The sequence below is a fragment of the Typopeltis vanoorti genome, chromosome 5 (genome assembly GCF_054136105.1).
Source record: "Typopeltis vanoorti isolate ZY-2024b chromosome 5, IOZ_Tvanoo_1.0, whole genome shotgun sequence".
Lineage (NCBI taxonomy): Eukaryota > Metazoa > Arthropoda > Arachnida > Uropygi > Thelyphonidae > Typopeltis > Typopeltis vanoorti.
The window spans coordinates 36,361,228-36,387,611 of NC_143553.1; the positions used below are offsets into that span (position 1 = coordinate 36,361,228).

The 26,384-nt window shown below is 35.2% G+C and overlaps 1 protein-coding gene across 4 annotated transcripts in view; it reads right to left on the minus strand.

Moving 5' to 3' along the window:
- LOC150106320 (protein hu-li tai shao-like) overlaps positions 1-26,384 on the minus strand; it is a 469,862-nt gene that overhangs the window by 12,113 nt on the left and 431,365 nt on the right. For all 4 annotated transcript variants that reach the window (XM_090393077.1, XM_090393078.1, XM_090393076.1 and 1 more), the window contains one exon: positions 14,497-14,579. In XM_090393077.1, coding sequence (XP_090249203.1) covers positions 14,497-14,579 — 83 coding nt within the window. The remainder of the gene's footprint in view (positions 1-14,496; positions 14,580-26,384) is intronic.

Below are 26,384 nucleotides of genomic sequence, written 5' to 3' on the forward strand. Positions count from 1 at the left end.
TGTACTATGGACTTATAACCCTTTGGCTGCGAGACATAAATATAGAGAAAAATTAAAGAAATAACACAAATGTAATGAGGGAAACAGGAAAGAAACTACATATTTAGCAGCTAACGGAGTTCAGAGGAAAGAAATATCCTATAACACTGGAGGAAATATATTAATGATTTATATTCAGTTACAAGTGAAATGTTTAAAAATGTAATTTGCAATTTCCATTTGTTTATTATATTGTTAACCGAATGGCATCTTTATCTTTCAGAGTAAAGGTATCTTTCATTTATCAAAAAAAAAAAAAAAAAACAGGTGTCAAAACCTGATAAACATAGATTGAGAAGTGAAGAAGAAAAAAAAAAAAGCAATGTAATATGTTAAATCACAGAATGATATCTGAATGGGTCAACTGCTATACAAAAAGAGTTCTGACTGCTTCAGCGGAGATTTCAAGGAAGTATTTGACAGTCTTCATGTTCGGCATACAGAGATGTTTAAAAAAAAATGAACCAGAGTCAAAGACAAGAATAATAAAAACATATTGCAATCAGCATTCTACAACAGAAATAAAGTCACACACAATGGATATATATCAAAAGAAGAGCTTGACAAAGATGTATATTCCAGTCGTTGTTTGGGATCTTCTCAGAAAGGGACATGCAAGAAATAAAACACAACAAGGCATCTCAATTGGTAGGAAAAAATTATAACTTTATGACACAGAATGAAGAGAATACCAAATAAATGAGGATGAGCTGGCAATTTGGGATTTAGCCGACCAAATTGTATTCTTATTGGCTTAAACCATAATATAAAATAATGGTACAAAAAGACAGAATTTCATGCCAGCTGGGGAGTCCCTGGTTCCATGGCCCCCTGTTGTTTTCGCTAGAGAACCACAGAGAACAGTGAAAAGTCAGCTACTGGAACAAATCCAGAAACACATTCCAATTCAACATCAGAGTTCAGGATAGGTACCATCAACATAAGCCTGAATGGCAAAGAAATGGAGCTTGCTGAGGAATTAGATAAGTACCAGATCGACATAATAGGGGTGACTGAAACAAAAAATACAAAAACTGGTGAGATCTTTCTAAGCAATAAATACAAAAACAATCAGAAAAAAGTTGTAACTATAGTATTCAACACTAAACACAAGGCTACTCTTCTTGAATAGCAGGCAATATCAAGTAGAGTAATGTGGACAAATATCAGAATGGGGAACTGGACAATGACTTATTTGTGCCTGTGGTCCCACAGAAGGTTCTACTAAGGTAGAAGTGGAGGAATTTCTTGAAGCTTGAGAGAAAGCAATTGACACAATGAAAAATTGGTTCTTGTTGGGGATCTAAATAGCAGAGTAGAAAATGATTGTTAACATACAGAACTATTTTGGGAAAATTTGGAGAAAAGAGCAAAGCTAATCATAACAAATACCAGTTGGATTTCTGCTCAGGACATGGAGAGAGAAGAGGCAAGGAATAAGAAAAGTCTCATTGACTATAGGTATTTTTCTGGGAAAATTCCCATGTTACTCCTCTAAAACTATTATTTTAATGGCTAATGTAGCCTACTTTCATTTAGGAGTGACCCTTTTTTACAATGTGGCTCTTTACCCAAATCTTAGTGCATTACTGAAGTGTTATAAAACTAATATACGAAGAATAATAAAGGAGGAAAATTTTGTTTTCTGTCTCCTTATCCCAGCAATGTGCTTTCCTCTGCTATTAAAGGAAGGGGTAATGTGGGGAAATTATTTGAAAAAAACCTGGATTTTTATATGTATAATATCATTATTGTTAAGGTTGGGTAGAGAAGGATCTAAAGATAGATTCAGGTGGATTCAGGCCAAATAGTGCCTGTCAGGATCAGATTTTCACTTTACGACAGATCGTTTAGAAATCATGGTGCATTATCAAGCAATACTTAGTCTTTATTTGAGTTGTAAGGAAGTACAGGAAGGTGGTTCAATGTTAAATCTGGTATCAGACAAGGACGTACATTATCCCCTCTCTTATTCATTATCTATATGGATCACGTTATGAAGGAAAGTGGTATTAAACCTGATATCAAAATTGGAGATGTTAATGTCAGCTCTTTGCTTTATGTGGATGATGTTATACTTCTAAATAGATCCTCTACAAGTCTGCAAGATTCCCTGACTAAATTGAATAACCATTGTAATAAATATGGTACGAAGGTCAGCATCAAAAAGACAAAGACAATGAAATTAGGCAGAAACATTGAAAATATCAAATGCACCGTGAATGGATAACCTATAGAACAAGTAAAACATTTCAGCTATTTAGGCACAACCTTTAGTGAAGATGGTAAGTTAAATATAGAAATAGACAACAGAATCAACAAAGCTGGTATAGCAGGAAGTCAACTGAATAAATTTATGTGGAATAAGAAAGAAATTAGTCTTAAATTAGCTGTATACAAGACAGTGTTCGAACCAATTTTAACTTATGGATCTGAAAGCTGAGTTAGAAACAAAACACTTGACCAAAGACTAGAGACAACAGATATGAGAGTCCTGAGAAAAATTAGGGGCATGAACAGATGACATCAATGGCAGAATCATATTAAAAATCAGGATATTAGGAAAGAACTCGACATTGTTAGCTAATCTCAGGTAGTATATGGTCACTTCAACGAAATGGGCGAGGAAAAATTAGCAAACCAAGTGTTCTCTGCCAGGTTAGCAGGAAGATCAAGATATAGGTGTATTGATACAGTAAAATGTGCCTTAGAACACAGAAATATAAGATCTAATAATGTTGGCAGAAAATTGATGATAGGAAGTTAGTAATTATGTAAGTTCTTCATGTAATGCTTTCACAATATCCTGTACATGCCTTGAGGATACATATGAGGAATTTGATGATGACAGTAGTAAATAAACTAACAGAGCTGATTTCATTGTAAAAAGAATGATACATAAAGAGATGAATAAAATTCTAAACATAACTTTAAAAGACTACCCACAAACCAAGTAGAGAGATTTATATATCTGGAAACTCCAATCACTTCTGTTGGAAAATGTCAACAAAAAATGCAAACAAGAATACAAATTGTTGTTATCAAAAGATATGTTATTTACTTATGTAGTTAGCATGTGCAGTAGTAGTCATCCTGTAATTTCATGTGTTGTGATGGAGCATGTGTGAATTGTATGTTAGGAAATATGAGTAGATTATGAGAGGATGGCATAGTGATCTGAGAAAAAACTGCAAGTGTGAATATTACATGATGCTTCCATGAAAAGCTGGGAAGTAGGGAGAGCAAAAGAGTTAAGATTTTGAACCTATACTAAAGTATTAATATGAACAATATGATATGGAAAGCTGTGACTGCTAATGATTCATTGCGTAGATTGCACAGTTCTTGATAAATGGGGAGGTTTTGATGGTAGAAAGGAGATTTATAGTTGCTGGATCAATTACACTTGAAAAGATCTGGTGTTAAGTGAAGGAGAGGATATATGTAGTCATTACAAACTAAATGATAGGGTCACTGCATGAGAGCTTGGAAATGGACACACACACACTAAGGTGAGAGATTGAGATGCCAAAGAATAATAATCCCAATAATAGAGAAAGGAGTTGCGCACATTCATTAATGCCAGGAGCATAAGAAATAAAGGAGATGAATTTTTAGTACAGATGAATGATATGGGACAAAAAAAATTATTGGCACTATGGAAACCTGGATAGCAGAACTGTGATGATGCAGTGTATCTAGGAAAGACAAGCAAAAAACAGAAAATCATTACCAATACTTTCTTTCACGAATAAGCATGAAGAAAAGTACTGGTAATGATTGCAGAATTAAATTCAACAAGAAGAGAGATCCTGAATGATGGTGGTGGTATAAGTAACACTAGCAATTGGTTTGAGGTGGTGGTGTGCAGTAGATGTTAACAAGACAAAATACACAGTCAATAATGCATCAAGCCAGAGGCATCTGATGTATTAACAGATGGAAGGCAAAGAATGTAAGATGAAGGAAAAATATATAGATGTATTGTGGGATAATTGCCTTAAGAAGCAAGTGATAGAAGGGACTCACAGTGCAAGAATACTGCATTTGAAAATCTGTATAAAAACAAAGTGACTGTTTAATCAGAGAGAATGATTAAGCACTTTTAACTGGAACCAAAGGAATATGCATGTAACTATAAGGCAAATGATTATGATAACCTACGAGAGTGCCCATGGCATGAAAAACGGCATAGTGAAATCACTAGTGTAAAAGGTACTTGTAGAAGCATATCATCATCATCATCATTTCCTGATATGTACCCCAAAAGGGTATTTGGGTTACTATGACAGCACTACATGATTAAGTTTACATTATTATTAATCTATACACAATTTTGCTCCAAATTAGTCCATTACTTATGAGTACTCCAATATTGTCATATATAACATTTCATTCTTCTAAGGCAGTTCTGTAATCAATCCACCTAGATCTTGGGGTCTCATTCCTGCCATCTTGGCATCAAACATCTGTTTTGCTAACCTTTCTTCAGCCATTTTATTTGAATGGTTATATACCACCTTAGATTAGCTCTGATTACACATTCTTAAATGCTAACAGCATCAAGTTCATTTCTAAATATGATTCTGTCAATGATGCCATCGGTTCAAAACCGTAGTCTTTGATCAATGTTTTATTTCTAACTCAACTTTGAACATTGTCTTGTATACTGCTAGTTTGATGTTTTGGCTAATTTCTCTCTTATTTCATATAAATTTATTCAGCTGGCTACCCACCATACCAGTTTTGCTTATTCTGTTGTCTATTTCCAGATTTAACCTGCCACCTTCACTAGAAACTGTGCCTGAATAGCTGAAATATTTTACTTGTTCTATAGGATCTTCATTCAGAATGCAGCTGAAATTTTCTATGTTTCTGCCTATTTTCATAGTTTTGGTCTTTTTATTGCTGATTTTTATGCCAAATTTGTTATAGCTGTTATTCAATTTAGTTAGAGAATCCTGGAGACTTACAGTAGATGTGTTAGGGAGTACATCATCATCTGAATAAGAGTAGAGATAATGTGCATCCTTGTTGAAAAAAGCTGGATGTGCATCTCACATTCAGCTTCATTTCTTTATTTTTATGGATGGGTACTACGAGAGCTCTACTCCAATCATTTGGAATTAAACCTTCTGTTCAGGCCCGAAGTTCAAAGTTTCATAATTTTGGTCATTTTATTGCTAATTTTCATGCCGAATTTGTAACAGCTGTAATTCAGCTTAATTAGAGAATCCTAGAGACCAGCCATTGACATGTGTAGGATTGTAATATCTGCATAAAGCAAAGAGTTAAATTTGACATCTCCAATTCAAATATCAGGTTTAATTTCACTTTATTTCATAAAGTGATCCATATAGATAATGAATAAGAGTGGAGATAATGCACATCACTGTCTTACCCCTGTTTTTATATCAAAACACCTTCCTATATTTCCTTCAAGTCCAACTACTTACAACTTAAATATACACCAGGGGAGGGTAACCTTTGGCACTCCGACTTTTTTTTCCAGCATACAACTGAGGGGTTCACCTTAAAAATAATCAAATAAATACATATCCAACATCTTAACCAAATTTAAAGGAACTTCAAGAAGTGATGCAAACAGTAATCAAGTCTGTTAATTAGATTTCTGCATGTGTTTTGAATAAAAGACAGGTTCAGAAGCTATTGAATGAAGTGAATTCGGTGTACAAAGGACTAATAATGTACAACGTTCATTGGCTTAGTCGAGGTCTTGTTCTGAAACGATTTGTTGAATGCCTGGATGAGATAAATCTCTTTTTGACTAATAAAGAAATGTATGACATCTTGTGGGTTTGTAAACTGATGTTTTTTGGAGATTTTTGCAAACATTTAAATGACGAACCTTAAACTTCAGGGCGCTGGTAAGACTCTTGTTATTATTTTTTTCAATAACGAAACCTGTGGTGCGTTCATAATTAGAGGAAACACACGTATAAACCACAGTGAAAATTATTTAATTGTAAATATTTCATACTAAGTATCTTAGGACATCATCAGTACAGTATTTAAACAAAAATTAGGAATAACATACAGTTAGGGCGCATGATTACAATAGAATCTCATGAAAACGTGCATAACGTGCTAAAGTAGTACAAAAAAAAAAAAAAAAAAAAAAAACCGTTAATTATTTAACACAGTTTTGTATGATAATTTCCCATACTTTAGGAATAGTAAGAACGTTGTTGTGGTTTAGGTTTGGTCTGTGTAGTAGAGCTTCAGAGCTTTCTTTGTATAAACGTTCATGTTTAAATAAAGATCTATGTAAAAGTTTAGCCTTTTCCCAATGGATCCTATGGTTTGGATTTTCAATTCCGTGTTGAGAGAGGCCAGATTTCTGCAGTTTAAGAAGACGAATGTGGTCTTGATGTTCCGAGATGCATTTCTGAACAGACCTACCTGTCTGTCCAAAGTAAGATAATTTGCATGAGCATGGAATCTCATAAACACCAGGTAACATGAAGGGTGAGAATTTGTCCTTAGGAGAAGGTAATAAGTTGTAAATTTGGTTGATAGGTTTGTAAGTAGTGGCAAAATTGTATTTCTTCATAATTTTAGAAAGACTTTCTGAGATGCCTTTAACGTAAGGTATGGGAATCCTATGCACTTCTTCCTGTCTGGTTTGATGTATGCAGAAGTGACTGATGATTTTTTGAGTTGTTTTGGGATTATATCCATTTAGGATGGCTGTATTTTTGATAACTTCTAATTCCTGGTTTAAAGATTCTTCAGAGGAGCAGAATTTGTGTGCTCTGGAAATTTATTGTCCTAAGATACTTAGGATGAAATATTTACAATTAAATAATTTTCACTGTGGTTTATACGTGTGTTTCTTCTAATTCTTGTTATTATGTTTGATGACATAAAGGCATTCAAAATGAAACTTGGAGTTTTAAGAGGGATGTAAACAGTATTTTTTCATGGATAAATATGGATGTTCAATTTGGAGTTCAATAAATTTCTGGAGGCACAAATTTATTGAACTTGACTTGGAAAATATTGATTAGAGATGGGAGTAACAGAGAGAAGTGCAGAAAACGAGACTTGGAATACTATTCCAGAAACTTTTGTATGTTTCAAAACCTTTGCAACAGCATTACTATCCATTTTTGTATAAACACATTCTTGTGAATCATTGTTTTCAGTGATGAACTTTGTTAAGTCTTGTAATAGAAGTAGTAGCGTATAAATATCTCGCAAGGTTACAAAATATAAACCAGATATAAATTATGTCATCAGTGATGCAGCAGCAGAAGTCTCACTGATGCTAAATAAGTAAGACTTTCTCTAGTTTTGATTTGATGTTTTCTGCTAAAAATGGTAAAGATAACTTCTATTTAATATATTATGTAGGTAAAATAACGTTTTATTTTATCTGTAATTTTTATGTATTACTCGTAAGGGATTAATCATTAATAAAAGAATAGCTTTAATTTTCTTTTCTTTTATTGTGCATCAGTCAAGTAAAACGATTATGAGATTGTGCACTGTAACATATTGGAAAAACGTAAAAAAACTTAGATGTGATTGATCTTTATAAAAAAAAAAAAAAATTCAGAATTATTGCTTACTATTTTGCTGATCTTAAAATCATAGCTAGAATTACACTTAAAGGCAAATAATAAATATGCATGCTATCAACAGGGTAGGACTTTTAAGTAAAAATTCCATCACTAATTTTCAATTCATTCAATCTTACATGACTTACAATATTCGTTGATGCTCTATTGTGATTTTTGTTTATTTGAAAATGTTCTCCCAATATTTAAAATACAATCAAATAATAATATGTTCTCCAAAATTTCAGTTGGCATGTGATAAAATTTTGCATCAAAGATTTGGCAATTTTGGCATGCACACTTAAAAAGGTTGCCCATCCCTGATATAGACTATGCATTGTTCTGTATAATGTTCCATTTACCCCATATAACTGGGTTATATGAGGTAAATGGGTTATATAAATAAAGTAATTAATGAAAGATTAGGAACCAGAGATATGAGAGTTCTGAGAAAAATTATGGGCACGAAGAGATATCAATGGCAGAATCATATTAACATAGGATAACCTCTATTTGGCCTGAACTCAGCGTGTTGTTCTTCAAGTTTCTCTTCCATAATACTTCTCAATCTCTTTTCAGTTATATTGCATGAATGCCACATGGAAAACTTAGTAGAAAAATCCTGAGTAATTCTCATATTCAGCTTAATTGCATTTTATATAGATAAGTACTATGAGAGCTCTACTCCAATCATCTGGAATCACCTTTTGACCAGGCACTCTGAATTATGCAGCGTAGCACTGCAAAATTTTTACATCTCCATACTTAAGCATTTCTTGTCGAATGTTATCTACTCCAGATGCCTTTCCTACCTCAAGTATTGATATGTACTCTTTTTTTTTTTTTTTGCATTCCTCTCGAAAATTTTCTATTATGGTTCTGTCACTGTTTGGTTCATTTAACAGTCTTTCAAAATAACTCTATTTTAAGTACTTTTTTCTCCATTCTGCCACCTTCCTGATATTTATTTTCCATAATCTTACCCGTCTTCCCATGACTTTCATTTAGTTACTTTTACACATAATGTGGCTCACCTACATTTTAGGGCAGAGATTACTGATCTTTTTGAGCTCAGGAGCACTTTTAAGATGAGGAAACAGTACTGGTGGCACTTTTCCCCACCATGTTTCTTAAAGCAATCAAGATAAATAAACAAAAGGATCATTGTAATTTTGTTTTTATTGGAAAGGAACACAAATGTTTTAAACAAATTGCAAAGAAAAATGGGTTTTAATGGGATCCTTGGAGTTGCACATCATTGACAAGTCCTTCATAGTTAATAATTTTTTTATAGTCCTTCATTGTTCAAAAACCCTCAAAAATATATCTGCATAAGGGGCATTCCACTGAACACTCATCTTGTTCACTCGTCTCTGGATCCTCTCCAGCACTTTATCCATGAAGAAACCCAGATGACTGGACCTGAGCACAGTAATCTAGATATGGCTGCCTCGAGGCTTTAAAAAGAGAAATGATAAATTCTCTACCTCTGCTTTTGTCTTCAATAGCCAAGTAATCTTATGAGCTACCTTAGCAACATGTTCTAAACCAAAATTCATAAGTTTACACTTTTCAACATTAAATTGACATTCATTATTGTTAACTACAAAGATAATAAGCCTTTCGACTTATTATCTTTGTAGTTAACAATAATGAATGTTAAAATAAAATATTCTCTTAGAAGCTTTGAGACATATTAAACCTGACTAATCTTTCTAAAAGTTCTGCATGACCAATCCGGTGAGTTAAAAACATTGGCTGATATTTTTAAACTGCATTTACTAAAGCATAGCCTTTATAATTCAGTCGATAACGGTTATGCTATTAGTTTGAAAGACTTGGTCTGAAATAAAATAAAATGGAATTGACATTCATTATGTTTTGCCTGTCTATTTAAATCATCCTGCAAGTTTCTACATCACCTTGATTAACTATTACCCTACCCAACTTTGCATCATCAGCAAAAACTGAATATCTCTCTTGAGATTATTTCCTATATCATTTATGTACAAATTAAACAGCAGTGGTGCAAGCACAGAGCCCTCTGCCACACCACTAGTCACCCACCTTCTGGATTCTGCTCCTCCATATATTACTTCTGTTATCTGTCCAGCAGCTACCCTAATATCCATATCAACAGTTTCATGTGGTATCCTGTCAAATGCCTTTGCAAAATTCTGCAGTATCATAGTGTAGTCCTTCCCTTTATTCAACTCAGCTGTCACTATTATAAAAAGGCAGTAGATTACTAAGGCATGATCAATCCTTCACAAAGCCATGCTGCTCCTCATAAGGGTATCATATTCTTATCCAACCATTCCTGAATTCTCTTTTTTGATGAACTTTTCCAGTACATTTGCTGCCACAGAATGAGAACCTTCTTTATGCAAAGCAACTATTCTGCCCCCTTTCCATTGTCTTGGAACTTTGGCAGAGTTCAGACTTAAACATAGTCAAAAGCAGTGCCAGTTCTCCTGCACATTCTCATAAAACTTGAGCAGATATCTCATCCAATCCCACAGCTGTATTTACATTCAGATTCTGCAATATACTAAGTACCTCTTCTAATTCTTCAACCTCTATTCTAACATGAGTTCCTCATCTCTCTCATAATAATATTTTCATTTAGGTAATGATATCAAAATAGTAATAACAAAACTAATGGCATTCAAAGGAGAAAACCCAATAAGAAGTAAAATAGTGATAGATAATACAATACTAGAACAAGTAAACACTTTCAGATACTTGGGATGTGATCTATCATACGAAGAAGAAAAAGACATAGACACTAAAATATCAAACTTTGTCAAAGTAAATGGCATAATAAATAGTATATTTAAGCCATCCCTGGTACAAAAACACACTAGAATCAGACTATATAATGTCTTGTCAAAACCAACTCTACTATACGGAGGCGAAATATGGACCATGAAAAGGAAAGATGAAAAACGAATTCAAACAGCAGAAATGAAGTTCCTCAGAAAAACAGCTGGATATACCAAGTGGGACCACAAAACAAATGAAGAAATCTTACAATCCCTAAAAATCAAACAAATTAATTACTACATAAGACAGTATAAAAAAAAATGGCTAGAACATTTAAATCGAATGGACAACAGCAGACTACCAAAAATATTATACAGATACAAAATAAGTGGAAAAAGAAGAATTGGAAGACCAAGAAAGAGATGGCATGAGACCGGAACAGGCCACATGGCCTATATTCCATGATAGGAAGAAGAAGGGTAATGATATCCTTGCAAAATGACCACTCAACAATTTGTCTACCTCTGTTACCTCTCTACCACCTGCAATCATTAAAGTTATCCTTCCATGGTCATTCTTCATCCTACTTGCCACATAATGAAAAAAACTTTTTCCTTTTGCCTGTTCAGCTAATTTCTTCTCATAATCACCTTTCTCCTTATATACCCTTCACAACATATTGTTTGAAGCTCATGCTTAACATGGTCGCTGCCACGCTACTTCGGCATAGTCTGTTCCCGTACGCCGAGCAATTTCACTTCTTCAAGGTCAGTACGGTAATCTCGTTGCCAGCGGTAAGTGTCATACGAGTATACTCGTAGTTGGCTTGTGCAGAGCATATACCATCTATGAGAATACACAGTTTGATGCTAGCTCCACAAGCCAAGCATTTTCACTTCTTCAAGGTCAGTACAGTAATCTCGTTGCTGGCAGTAAGCGTCATACAAGTATACTTGTAGCTGGCTTGTGTGGCTGGTTTACCTACTACAAGTATACTCATAGTTGGCAGCGAACATGTTAAATTATACTACTTATCCATCAAACTTGTACCTGATTTTGTCTCCTCCAGATATCTGTAGACTATCCACCATGAACATGCTTTCTTTGCAGATCTTTATGCTATAATACTGCTTCAAGTTGCCTCCTAAGTGAATCATTATCACCTGCATTGTAGTTCCACATATACCTCTTCTTAATTGGAATTTCCCTCCCAGGTCAAGACCATACGATCACTTTCCCCAATCAGAGACAATGTAGCCACCTTGGTGGAGAGGCCTTCTGATCCTATAACAAGATCCAAAACTCCCATGCCATGATTCCCTTCTATCACATTCAACTTTAAGTAATTATAGAAATTCTATTTCCTTCCTGCCATTCTGATTTATGTCTTTTGCATCATCCCTGACAACAAACTTTATATTTTGTACTACTGGTCTCAATCTCACACCAGACAGACTCAAAAAACTGCCACAAGACTGACTTCCTTTCATGTGCTGCAATTTAGCAGTATCCCACCCCTGTCCTGTGTACTCTTCTATCCTCTCTGAAAATACTAATCATCACATTCTATCCGAGTAACTACATCATCTGTTAATGAAGTCTCACTAATGCCTGTAATGTTTGGCAAAGTTGCACTAATCAATGCCAAAAATTTGTCTCTGATATTTTTGACTAATGCTAGAAGTAACAGGAACATGAGGAAGGAGTTTCTATATACCAATCTATATAGAAACTGCAGGATCCCTGTAGGCCACCACCACCACCTTTACTTCCTCAATATTTTTGCTTGAGAAACTACATTCCATTTGCTGGTCATTCTCATACTCATTTGCTTCATGGGTGCCATCACATCTGCATCCTCCCTAATTTCTTAATTTTCTCGACTTTGTACTTCCACACTCTCAATGAACAAAGCTCTCTCTAGACACCTAACTCTGAATCCATTAAGTGTAGTCCATCAGCACTGTACAAATCTTTATGTCCATCAAACTCAGGATATGGGTCCACACGCTGAACATCATTCCTTCTGCACAACCTGCATATTAATTCATTAGCTATCATCGCTGTTTTTCAGTTTGCCTCTATCAAAGCATGGCAGCAGACTCACAAACTTCTCCTTCTTGCTCTTTTTTTATTGCTTCTTCCAATAACTATTTCACATCCTCCCTCATACAATATTTCTCACCTCTCAGTTCACTGGCTACAGCTAAAACAATCAATCAATTCTTTCACCTTCCCTTTTTGCCTTTAACATCATTACTAATATCATTAATTTTCACACCAGGAGAAACTAGACTGTGTAGTGCTTTTTTGAATTACTCCCCTTATTGTAGAATCACCGTAAAAAATTATCTACTTATGTTCTTTCTCTTATCTCTTGCTGTTTCTGCAGCCTTTCAATCTCACATTTTGTCCAGTGAAAGACCTACATGCAAGTGAGCTATTTCTTTCTTTATTCAGATCTTTTATACTTTCTCCTGAATTTCTGCCACCACAACTTTTGTATATGCTATCTTACCACTGCTTTCAATGACCTCATTTATACTCTCTTTTACATTTCTTTCACCATCATTTAAACCCTGAACTCAGTTCACTCCAATACTTTTGATTTCATGGCTTTTATTGCTCCTGACAAGTCTTGCATTTCTGGTTTGTAAAACATCTATGACACTCTCTCCACTGCCACTCTCATACCATAATCCATTTTCTCATGATAATGAATACATAGCACACATACTACATATCAAATCCCCTACACAATGACAAGTTGGTTGTCATTGTTCTCGTTTGCATCAGCATCATGAATAACACAATTTATCTATCGTACACAATATAAATATATCAAAAATAAATAAAAACAGTCATATACAAGAATATTACAATTGCCATATCAATATTAAAACAATGATTTAGCTGCAAGCTCACAATCATGCAGTCTGTAGACATCACCTGGTGATTTTTCAATTTCATGTAAGAAATTGAAATAAATGAAAGGATTTCCTGATCTGGTAGTTGGAAGACATACATGATTTACTTAATTGCAGTAGTGTAGTAAATAACTTACTTCTAAAAGCAAAGCACATCATCTGATATGTAACTAAGCTGGGAGTATGTACAACAAGGTGTTTCAAGTATGTCTGTGCTAAATGGTTCAGCGACTACTGGAAGGCAAACCAATGGTCAAAAATTTTTGTAGAAAAGATCCATGTAAAGTCCAAATTTCAAAAGCCTAGTACACAGAAAATAAAATTATTATAAAACATACAGGTTAGGTCTCCAAGTTTAAGAAGACTTTTGATCCGATTGGTACTTGCAGTTCAAGTTTATTTATGCTCACTGAGATTGGCTGAATCATAATTTAGTTGTTATGGAAGAGATGTTTCACATTTTTGTTTTATTAGGATTTGATTGCCAACCCCTCTGTAGTTAATTTAAATTACATTGTGTTAACTATTTTATCCTGTCAATGATGTAGCAAGCAAGGCATGGTCCAATAATCCATATATTATGACAAAAAAAATTTTTTTTTTTTTTTTAAATCAGCACATGCAACAAAGTTTCAATGGATTCTTTAAAACAAAAATGGGGAAAAGGTGAGTGTAATCTACTAACTGAATTATATTAATTCTTTGTGACTGTTAATCTTCAGAAATATAAGAATGAAAGATTAGTATTGTATACCCACCCTATCAGTAACTTTGTTATTGATATCAATTTAATTTAAACCTAGTGGCTGGTATCTAACAACTTTCTGAATGCATTTCTTTATTAGCAAAGTTTATTTCATTATCATATATAGTTTACTTTAATTTTTTTTAAAGTGTGGACAAAGCAAGTAAGGATATGAATGTGATGTCTTAATTGCATATGTTCTGTTGGCTGGAATTTGCCTCACATTTTACACACACACACACACATATATATATATATATATATATATATTTATTCAACTAAGCTTACAGTCCAGAATATACTTAAAATGAGAATGGAGAGATATCAGAAAGTTATTGAGTTCTCAATTATTTACCAGATTACTTTAGCACACATAAGAATCTCAAAACATAAATGTCCAATCAGTAACTACTTATCTATGTAATGAATCACTTACTTCCTTGCTGCTACGTGATGCAGCTGAAACATCTCCACTTTCTGGTGATCTCAACTTATCTTCTCCATTTACTACTGTTTCACCTAAGAGAAGTATTATCAATTTAGGTTAAATATTCAAATATATTCTAAATGAAATTGATAATTATAATAAAAATTACCTCCAATTTTCTCTCAATGCTAGCATCTCAATAAGCACAAACCATGAGAATTAAAACATCTTATGTAGAATTCAAAAATAAATAAATAAATATACAAACTGATGAGGGAAAGTCACTAAATAAGTTACAAATGATAACTTATTATAAAAAAATATATATTAACCTCAGAAAAACATTTCTCTAAATAATCTCCTTCAACACTTATCTCATTGCTTCATTAGTCCTTCAAAACCAGCAGAATAGAATTCTTTCTCAGCTAATTCCATACCTTGTTATCAGCAAAGTGTTGATAACACAATCCAAACAGACAGATGTTATAGGAGTCCCCACTAAAGTTCTTGAATTCTTTCCAGGGTTCCTATAGTTGTATGAGGTCTCATATTGTCATCAAGAGCAATACTCTCATTAGTAGGTCAGGATGTTTTTGGCAAATTGCATCCCAAGGCTTCAATAATATTTCACAGTAGGATGTGAATTCACATTTTTAACACATTTCTGCAATTGGGCCAGCAGTACTCCCTGGGAATCCCAGAAGACCGTATGTGTAAGCTTTCCTGATGATGGTGTACCTTGAACTTCTTGCTAGCTAATGGAGTTGGATGTTTCCAATGCATTGAAGTGCACTTTGATTTCAGATGGTAGTGGCAAACCCACAATTCATCACCTGTAACAATCTTTTTTAACATGTTATTTCTATATGCATAATGGAAAAGATGTTCGCCAGGCCAGACCGATTTGGTTCATTTTGTGCTGAGGGGCTCAGTTCTCTGGGCACCCACCATGCATCAAAAATTTAAACCACAATGGTTTATGCTGCAGGTTAGGCTATGAGAACAACTTATTGCACTCGTTATGCTGCCTATTATTATCTGCAGTCCTTTCAGCTCCCATGTTCCACTTGTCCTCAGTGGATTCTCTCCCAATCTCAACAGGGTGATCACAGATAAGTCTTAATTGTGTCAAGCATACCTACAAAAATTTCTGGACCCAGTTGTGACTTGCTGCACATGACAACCACTTCTCTTTATGACTGTCTTTGTACAAAGTCCTTTTGCCCACAAGAAACATGTTGGAATTTTTTTCCCACTTGGTTAGACTATAATAAATTTAGTTTAATCCTTTATCCAAGTGTAAGCAAACAAAGTTTGCACCTGAAGTATCTTTAGGACTGGGGCAACTGGTGGTAAAGGTGGACTAAGATCTCATCACCTGTCTTAGTATCTCCCATATCTACCAACATCTTTCTCTCTAATCCAAAGTAATTTAATAATAAGGTGAGACACCTTTTGACAACTCGTATAGGTAAATATGACTTCTCCATTGCTTCCACCTCAGTATCACCACCTCTGGCTCTGGCTTCTACTGATGAGAACTCAAAGGTCGAAACTGGTTTGGGTAGTGGTCCTTCCCTTAATGCATAGTATTATACATGTCTGCAAGGAGATGTGCTTTGCATTATGGGAGATACTAAGACAAGTGATGAGAGCTTAGTCCACCTTTACCACGAGTTGCCCCAGTCCTGAAGATACTTTAGGCTCAAACTTTGTTTATTACACTTTGTTTATTAGTGTTTTGTATCATATAAAACAATATTGATGTAGGTGCCGACAGACAAATGATTCATCTTGTAAGCAGGTGACGAAAACTTATGTCAACAGACAAAGCACTCAACTGACTCTGGCAACCCATTCCACAATTCATATAATAAGTTAGTACTTATATGCAAAATAACATCACTGTGAAAAGAAGCACAGACACACGTCTTGACCTTAGATTTTTTTGTTTTTTTATGTGGTTTCCACCCACGAAAAGTTATTAGTAAACCTATAATACATTTGTATTGCTGGTGGGCTAAGGATTTTTTTCCCCCCATTTTATATTTTTTTTATAATTTTTCATTTATATTTACATAGTAAGGAAACCCTGCTCTAGAGACCAAACATGAAACTTTTCAAGCCACTTCAGGCCTCCAATAAGCAGGTCAGTGGTCTCACATCAGGAAATGAAATTCACCTCCCACCTAAAGACAATCACAAACATCCAAGCTCACATGGGATTCGAACCCCATGACCTATTGGTTGAGGAGTGGGTATGCTAATCACTCAGCCAACCAGATATAGCAATTTAGATTTCATTGTTAATGTTATGATGCAAATTACTCTGAAAATTGAGGTCAACATACAGAAAATCTCAGAAGGGAAATGAAATTCACCTCCCACCTAAAGACAATCACAAACATCCAAGCTCACATGGGATTCGAACCCCATGACCTATTGGTTGAGGAGTGGGTATGCTAATCACTCAGCCAACCAGATATAGCAATTTAGATTTCATTGTTAATGTTATGATGCAAATTACTCTGAAAATTGAGGTCAACATACAGAAAATCTCAGAAGCCATGAAATTAGATTCCTTAAACATGTTGGAAGGCTTATGTATTCATTGTACATGTTGATTAATTTTAAAGGTATAGATGAGAACACAGACTGGTAAGAAAATAACTATTTATTAACTTATTGCTGATATTTCACTGGTATTCTATCCAGCATCCTCAGAGTACATAAACAGTTTCATAATACACGAAGCAACGACAATCCAGTATAATCTGACAAACTGTTTGTGTTCTGAAGATGCTGGATAGAATACCAGTGAAATTTCAGCAATAAGTTAATAAATGGTTATTTTCTTACTAGTCTGGGTTTTCATCTATACCATTAAAATTAATTAACAATCAGGTTCCTTACTCTGCTCACAGTTTTTTCTCTCTGAACAGCAATTAACTCTATATAAATCACACATCTGTCTAAGTGATGAATACTGTTCTCATATTTGGGAACCAAAGAGCTGTTGAAAAACACTTGACTCAGTACAGATAGAGAGCAGTTAGGTTGATTAATCGTTCATCTCTCATACATTCACTGTTTCATGGAGATTCACTTTCTGCTGCTTGCATCTTCTACAAATATGTCCATGGTCATATCAGTAATTTCTCCACTTTCTTCTAGTCTGTTAAAAATATTTTTCTTTCCCTTCACCCATTCCTTCTATTGCCGTCCTTTGGAACAAATTCTCTTCTTATGTATTCTTCAATGTTCAAGTTTCTTCTTTTTCCTAAAAACTTTATGCCTATTCATGGCACTAATGTACTACAGGTTCAACAACCTCTTGGGTATGGATTATCATTACCATAAATAAAACAGAAAGCTGATGCATCATCTACATAAATGCATGAGATAAAAGATTATACATTTTCTTCATAGATGCAAGAGATTATGCGAAGAAAAAGCACCTTAATTACATGTTGTGTAGCTTTAATTAGGTGATGAAACCCCCCCCCCCCTCTATTTTATGGAGAGACTCAACCTCCCATATGTTGGATCAGTGATACCAGATATGGGTGGAAGATTAAAAAGTAGAAAGAAAAATTTTTCTAACACATTACATTAGAAGTAACACAGATCTGCTGTTTACAAAATTTTTGAAGGAAGGTGTTTCCTAAAGATGAGAAAATGACCTAAGAAAAAAAAAGAATTTGTTCCAAGTTAGGCCGATGGCTATTGGCAGCATGTAATATGCTAATTTTGATAGATGGCATCCATGGAAATATATTTGAGATCTTATACTGCTTTAATGGATGATTCCAAATGGCTAATATGGTTGTGCCTTATAATGCATTTCATGCTGCATCGGTTGTCATGCAGAATAATCAGAGCCGCGTTCAGGGCTTAGGAAAAGGGTCTTGTTTGAGAAGTATATTACAGTCTCCATCAAAAATCAGTGATATTGTGAATGAGCAACACAATAGTATAAGATTAATCTTAGAAGGGAATTTTACGTTGGCACATAGAATGTTCGAGGTCTACAAAGAGATGGATAGGTATAAGATTGACATCCTGGGAATTACAAAGACCAGATGGAATGGAGAAGGTCACTTCAAAAGACCAGGATGGTAAGCTAGTTATTTACTCAGGTGGTGACACAAAACATCATGGGGTAGCTGTGATACTGAAGACAGCTCAGGAAAGAAGCCTTCTTGGTTATAACCCCATTAATGATAGGATACTTTCTATTAGCCATTATGGTGAAGCAGGCCTCTCAGATCATGCACTTAACACCTTACACCAAATCAACTGGAAAAGCACCTGCTCCTTACACTGCACAAAAACATGGTACGAAAGAAAATTTAAAGAATCCTGCGAAATCCTGATAAACCACCCAAATATCAACAATAAAGATGGTATGAAAATTCCAAGGATCTGGATGGCACACATTCAGCCAACCTAATATGAAAGATTCAACATAAGTCAGGACATTAGCCAATCCACTAGTATTAGAAACCATTCCACTCAAACTGGCTGGAATGACGTTAATATATGTATATAGTAGACAACACAAATAATAGGACTCTAGCGTTGATGTATAATTTTTTTTTTTTTTCCCACCAGAGGTCAGGCCAACAATTGTGGTAGCGGTTAGTCAGTGTCTTTAACGAACCAGTATGATTGTAGTATAGCTTGTTTCTTGTGTATATTTGTACGCTCCAGAAGATGACCTTGACATAAAGGTCGAAACGTCGAATTGTAAAAAAAATTTTAGTAATAGTTAACTAAAGTTTTTATTCAAACACGGTAGTTGTCTCCACAATTTCCAAAAATGCATTCGGATCACCGTGCCAGCCTAAAAGAAAGGATACTTTCTATTAGATTTAAGGCTCAGCTTACCAATTTATCAATCGTGGTAGTTTATGCACCCCCACATGGATAGGCCTGAAGAAGAGAATGAGGAATTCTATGAAAACTTACAAACTGTTTTGGACTGCCTACCAAGGAGAGACATGCTTTACATCTTAGGGGACTTAAATGCAAAAGTAGGAAAGAGTATGAGAGTTAGGCCAGAGTGCGGCATGTTTGGTCTAGGTGAACGCAACACCTGTGGTGAAAGACTGTTGGAATTTGCCCATGCTAACAGATTAGTTATTACCAATACCTGCTTCCAGAAACACCCATGACGGTTCTATACTTGGATATCTAACATTGATGGGTCAAGGCACCAGATTGATTACATCCTGGCTCTCCAGCAGTGGAAGACAAGCATCACGGCCCAATAAGACCAAGAGACCCATGGATATCAGATTCAACATGGGAACTAATCAAAAGCGGTTGGAAAAACAAAGAGATACAGGGATTGAAGAATGTAAGAGATTACATAGAGAAGTCAGAAGAGCCATCAAGCAGGACAAGGAAAAGTACTATACTAATATGATAATTAAATACTTAAGGAATTGACAGCATATACTAGAAATATAAATTAAATCAACTTTAATATATACTTTCCAATATTTCGGCAACGTCACATTGCCATCTTCATGGGAACTTAAGGTAAAGACACGTGCATGCAAGTACTACATAACAGCATGTGAGAAATGAAGGAAGGAAGCTACAGTTTTCCTAAAGTCCTGATGGTGCCCACTGGCGGGCTATATTAGGTGTTCTTGGCCTTCGGGCTGAAGTTCTTCTGATGTATGTTTCCCAAATTTGGGGCAGTCTCATGCATCCCAATTTGTTGAGGTTTGGCATGTTCCTAAGGGCTGAGGCTGATTCCATGAATAGTTCTTCATATTTGAACTTGCTGTGGTGTAAAAATTTAAACCATGTTTAACCAGAGTATAAGCCTTTCTACAAGAATTACTATACTAATAAATGTGAAGAGATAGAATTCCAGATGAGAAGGCTCAATTATAAAAAAGGATGTTTTATTTAGTTCGTGACTTAAAGCAAAATTTTAAGCCCAAATTGAATGTCATCAAAGACAGGAATGGAGCATTACTACAGAAGAAATGGAAAGAATACTGTGACGAACTGTACAGTAGAGCGAATAAAGAAAATGTGGAAGAGCCCTGTCACCAGGAAAATTTTGATTTGGAACCTCCTCCACTTAGGCATGAAGTTGAAACAGCAGTTAAGCATGTTAAATTCTGAATGAAAGAAAATTTAAGCCATAAGTATTTGATTCAAATTTAACAAGAAACAACATTCCCGAAGCTAATATTTGTATATCAGAAAATATGAAACTGATTGTAAACCACCAACAGCATTCATAATTTAGGTATTTTTCTCTATACATTATGTTATAATTATTCACTGTAAAAATTCTAGAAGTTAAAACTGTGAACTTTGTGTAAATATTTGTGTCATGAGGTGAAGAAGATAATCGGATTAAGCACTGAAGGCCTGAAGCGAACACGTGCACCAGAGAGCGCACGGAAGTTTCCTGTGAAGCATGCTAGGGGAGACAGCAGCACTGGGTGCCAAGGAGAAGTGAGGTGCCATGGGCAAACGAGAAAGAATCTGACATAAGAAGGCAAACATCACGCGAGTGATATATAGAGCATGGCGGCACCAGCTCGTGGCTTTTTTCCCTTTCGTTCAACTGGTCTTCAAGTTCAGGAGGTCGTAGGAGCATACGGAGATATTTAGAGGCAGCCTACTGGTCAAGCAGTAGATCAGCAAAGTAAAGATCCTGATCCTGCAGAAGGCACAGCGCATATCGACAAGTCATGCGTAGCTACTTGACCCGATAGCGGCTATCCAGAGTTATTTACTATGAAGGAGGCGAATCATGTCCGAGCCCACCAGTTGATTCCTTTAGATGAAATCAAGTAGGAGCATGGTCAATGAGACGGAAGCACTCCCAAGACAAGTGTGGAAAAGGCCAAGTATTTTAACGGTCCCTGGTAACGTAAACCTTTGTTATGTAATTGTGCTAAGAGGGATGATCATTGTTCACGCAAAGGACTTTCAGTTATTCATGTTTCGTAAGTGAAAGGACTCTAGAGCTTATACAAAGTGAGAAAGGGGAATCATATGTTCTAAGAAAAGGATTGTGTAGAAACTAAGAACAAACAAGAGTAAGAAAATATTACAAGCAGCTTAACAGCAATAAGGCACCAGGTGCAGATGAAATCCCAGCAGAGTTAATTAAGGCCACAGGGGATGGAGGTATAAAAGTGTTTCATAGATTGATTACAAGGATATGGGAAACAGGATCATGGCCTAGAGACTGGAAGATGTCTGTTTTCATACCACTACATAAGAAAGGAGATATGAAAGCATGCAACAACTATAGAACTATTAGTTTAGTATCTCACACAAGCAAAATTTTATTGAAGATCATACTAAATAGGATTGAGACCAAAGTTGAGGAATAATGCAGGTTTTAGGAAAGGTAAGGGCACCAGAGATCAGATCTTTTGCCTTAGACAAATCATAGAAAAATATAAAGAATTTAGACTTCCTCTGGTAATGTGTTTCTTAGACTACTCTAAAGCTTTTGAATGTGTTCAGCATGTGAAACTGTGGGAAGTAATGAAAAGAATGGGTTTTCCTCAACACACTATCTGGTTGATAGTGTGTTGAGGAAAAAACATTACACATCCAACTTGTATAGGGAGCAAACCACAGTAAGAACAGTTGTTGGATTGACTGATTGGCTTCAGGTTGGAAAAGGAGTAAGGCAAGGATGTTTACTTTCTCGTCACTTGTTTAGGACAAACTCAAGACAGGAATTAGGATAGGAGGTAGATTGATCAGTAATCTGAGGTATGCTGATGACATAGTACTCCTTTGTAATGACATGGAAGAACTAGCTTTGTGCAAGATGAGTGCCGTGCTTGCTCACAGGAAATCAAAAACGCACTCGCATGAAAATCTCTGAACAGTGCTTGGAGAGTTTTAACAAGAATAAAACTGATTTTGTGTGTTGATTTATTACTATGGATGAGACTTGGATTCACCATTACACACCAGAATCCAAACAGTGGGCAGTGCCGAAGAAGAAAAAGTCAGTTCCATCAACAGGAAAGGTCATGGCATCGGTGTTTTGGGATGCTGCATTTTGTTTATTAATTATCTTGAAAAGGGTAAAACAATAACCGGGGAATATTATTCCGATCTTTTAAACAGACTAGAAGAAAAAAATCAGCTTCCAGCAAGACAATGCACCTGCCCACAAAGGTGTTTTGCCAATGGGAAAATTAAGGGATCTGCACTATGAATTGTTGGAACATCCACCCTATTTCCCCAGATTTGGCTCCTTCTGAATTCTATCTCTTCCCAAAACTAAAAATCTTACACGCTGGTCAGAGGTTTTCTTCAAACCAAGAGTGATTACAGCTGCAGAGGGGTATTTTGCAGATCTTACTGAGAACCACTGCAGGGACGGGATAATGGTGCTGGAGCATCGCTGGAATAAACATATTAGTCTTAAGGGAGATTATGTTGAAAAATAAAAATAATTTTGAAATTATAAATTTGTTTTTTCATTGTTAGGCTGAGAACCTTTGAGACCACCCTTGTACAAGAACCAAGATGACACTGTTATCTAAAAGAAATCATTATTCATTGTGGTATTATTGCATAAGTTCTAAATGCTTGAGTTATGTGATTGTAATCCTGATTGGTCCACCACCTGAATATACCTATTTGTTACTTTTAGTTATCAGGTAAGGTCAGACAGGAGATACTGGTGAAGTATTAACAGAGAATTCCATCCCAATAGCATGTGACAGGAAGTTCTGGCAACTATGTTTATTTGTTCAAGTCACGTACATTCATCAGTACTAAGAGTAATTCAATTAATGACCTTTAGCTATTGAATCTTTTGTGCTGCTTTGCTTGGCCAAGTTTTCAAGACATGGTACACTAGACGTGATCTATCATATCCATTAATTCAAAATTGTCCTTTTGGTATTTTTTCTTCAGAATTGAGACATTCTGTTGTTGTCATCAGAATGTCTCAATTGCCATTGTAGTACAGTTTTTATTTATTTATTATCCAGTCATATTTTTCACATCTGGTCTTCATCAACCTTAAACTCTTTATCCCCAATCTCACTATCATTCTCCCACACTCCTTAACATTCTCTCTCTCTCTCTCTCTCTATATATATAGAGAGAGAATACACACACACAATAACTTTATACTTTCACGTACCATGAGCACATCTCTAAACTCTTCTATATATTAACTGCAACACACAATTTTGCACCTACAATGAGTCCCTCTGCCATCCACATGAATGGTAATTTGGAGATCGATTTTTGAGTTTATAAAGGTAGAAGTTTAATTTTGTAAGTTTGTCAAATATATAAAAAAAGGAAGGTAATGTACTCAAATTGGAAAGAATATTGATTGGATTTCTTGTCAACTGAAGAAGGGTAACAGTTGGCACTAAAATGTATTATAGTTTTCCAAACGTTTTGCAGGTCTAATTAACATTAAAAAAAAAGGGGGAAGGAGGATTTCCAAGAGAAATCATGGACTCCTTATCAAATTCTGACTCCAAAGGGTGAAAGCACGAAATAAGGAAGATATCCCCCCCCCTCAAATGACTGATTGAAAGAATTTACAGTCACTTTTTAATGCAGAACAGATTTGAAAATTGAGACATAAGTGAAAGACATCATAATACTAAATAATTATGGAAGTCATGTAAAATCACTTATTTGTAGAAATTTTGCCATTTGTACTATAAGAAGATAACCACAAAATGAGAGAATAATTATATTGTAAGTATATGATAGCATATGCACTGTTGACTGCAGAGAATAACTCCATCTACATTAATACATATTAAGAAATAAATTACAATAAAAAATAAATTATTTAGATAAGTAATTACAATTTCTGACATACATGAATGGTGAGTGTTAGTTAGGATAACTTCCCAAAATTGAGAAAGTATAAGATCTTTTTCTGTTAAGATTAGGATTGTGAATATATGCTTTAGAGCTTTCTTCATATAGTTTTTGTGTAGAAGCTTGGTATTATTTCACTGAATTCTGTTTTTGTAGATAAGGTGTGGCTCACTAAACCAGACTTAATGGACTCTTTAAGTGAAATATATTCTTGATGTTCTTCAAGATGAATTTGTGCAGAACAAGCAGTCTGTCCATAATAACATAAGCACAAGAATAGGATAATAAAGGGGAAGTTACTTGTCTTTTTTAGACAAGTAACTTCCTCTTCATAATGACTGTATTTAGTTTATAAACTGGATGGAAAGAGACTTACAGGTCAATCTGGTGAAGAAGTCCTGCTGTTCTTTTTGAAAATCCTTTAACACTTTCATTGCCAAGCTGAAAATTGGAATTTCGTGTGGTGGCCAAATTTTTTTTTTTTTTTTTTTTTATTTAGTTAGCGACATCCATGCGATAACGCGTGATCAGCCATTTGGTGAGAACTCGCATCACGCGATATAGCTTGATTGGCAATGAACATGTTACATATGTAAGATAAATTATGGAAACTTCTTGAGGACAATTAAGGTGAAGGCCATAATTATTGAAAGTTCTCTGATAATAGACAGTTTTGTTTAGAAGAGAATCAGTTGAACATGTTGGAAGTTTTTCACTTGATTATACTATAAGTTAAAGATACCAAGAAATTATATACTTGGTTTAATCCTTTATCCAAGTGTAATAAAACAAGTTTGCACCTGAACTGTGCACCGAGAAACAAACAGAACAAGTTACTAATTATATGAAGAGCCAAAGGCTTCAATTCGGCGACATGAACTTATTTAAGTTAAGGGATATTATATCCCATGTTGTTTCAGAGCCGAATAAGAAACTGAAGAAGTTCCATGCCGAATATAGAAACTATATAAAGTTCGGCGATTCCAAGTATAAGCAAATACCTGGATAGTGCAACACTGAGGCAACTCATAGTAAGGGTGGAGCAAGCTCCGATCACTATTCTTGGTATTTACCCATAATGTGAAATCTAGCTCCTAGGAGCTGTGTTACTGTTCTACATTATGAGAGAAGGTCACTGGTCACTACCCAGACCGGTTTCAACCTTTATTGAGGTCTCATCAGTGAGTAGGTAGGCCTAGATAATACTAAGTTTGTAGCGAACAGAACTTACATACCCTACTATGAGAATTGCCAAGAAGGTGTCTTAATAAATTACTAATTATATGAAGAGCCAAAGGCTTCAATTCGGCAACATGAACTTATTTAAGTTAAGGGATATTACATCCCATATTGTTTCATAGCTGAATAATTGAGGTCTCATCAGTGAGCAGGTAGACCTAGATAATACTCAGTTTGTAGCGAACAGAACTTACATACCCTACTATGAGGATTGCCAAGAAGGTGTCTTAATAAATTACTAATTATATGAAGAGCCAAAGGCTTCAATTCGGCGACATGAACTTATTTAAGTTAAGGGGTATTACCTTATGAGTTGCCTCAATGTTGCACTACCAAATGGGTCAGGTGTTGCACTATCCAGGTATTTGCTTACGGTCGGAATCGCTGAACTTTATATAGTTTCCATATTCGGCATGAAACTCCTTGAGTTTCTTATTCAGCTATGAAACAATATGGGATGTAATATCCCTTCACTTAAAACAGAACAAGTTTCTTTTCCTCCTCCTTCATCCCTGCAACTGCTGTATTGTGGAACAGTCTCCCTCCTGTTATGTTTTGTATTCGTGTAAATTGTATTCCTTGTTCCCAAGGAATACAATTTACAGTCATTTAAGTCAAATGTAAACAAGTTTCTCCTTTCCCAACCCACTACCCATACATAGTACTAATGTACTATAGTTTAATCAACCAACTTCTCGTGTATGGGCACAACATAAAAAAAGAGAACTATTTTCAGGACTGGGGCAACTCGCAAAAAGAAGCTAATGACTTCACATCACTTGCCTTAGTATCCT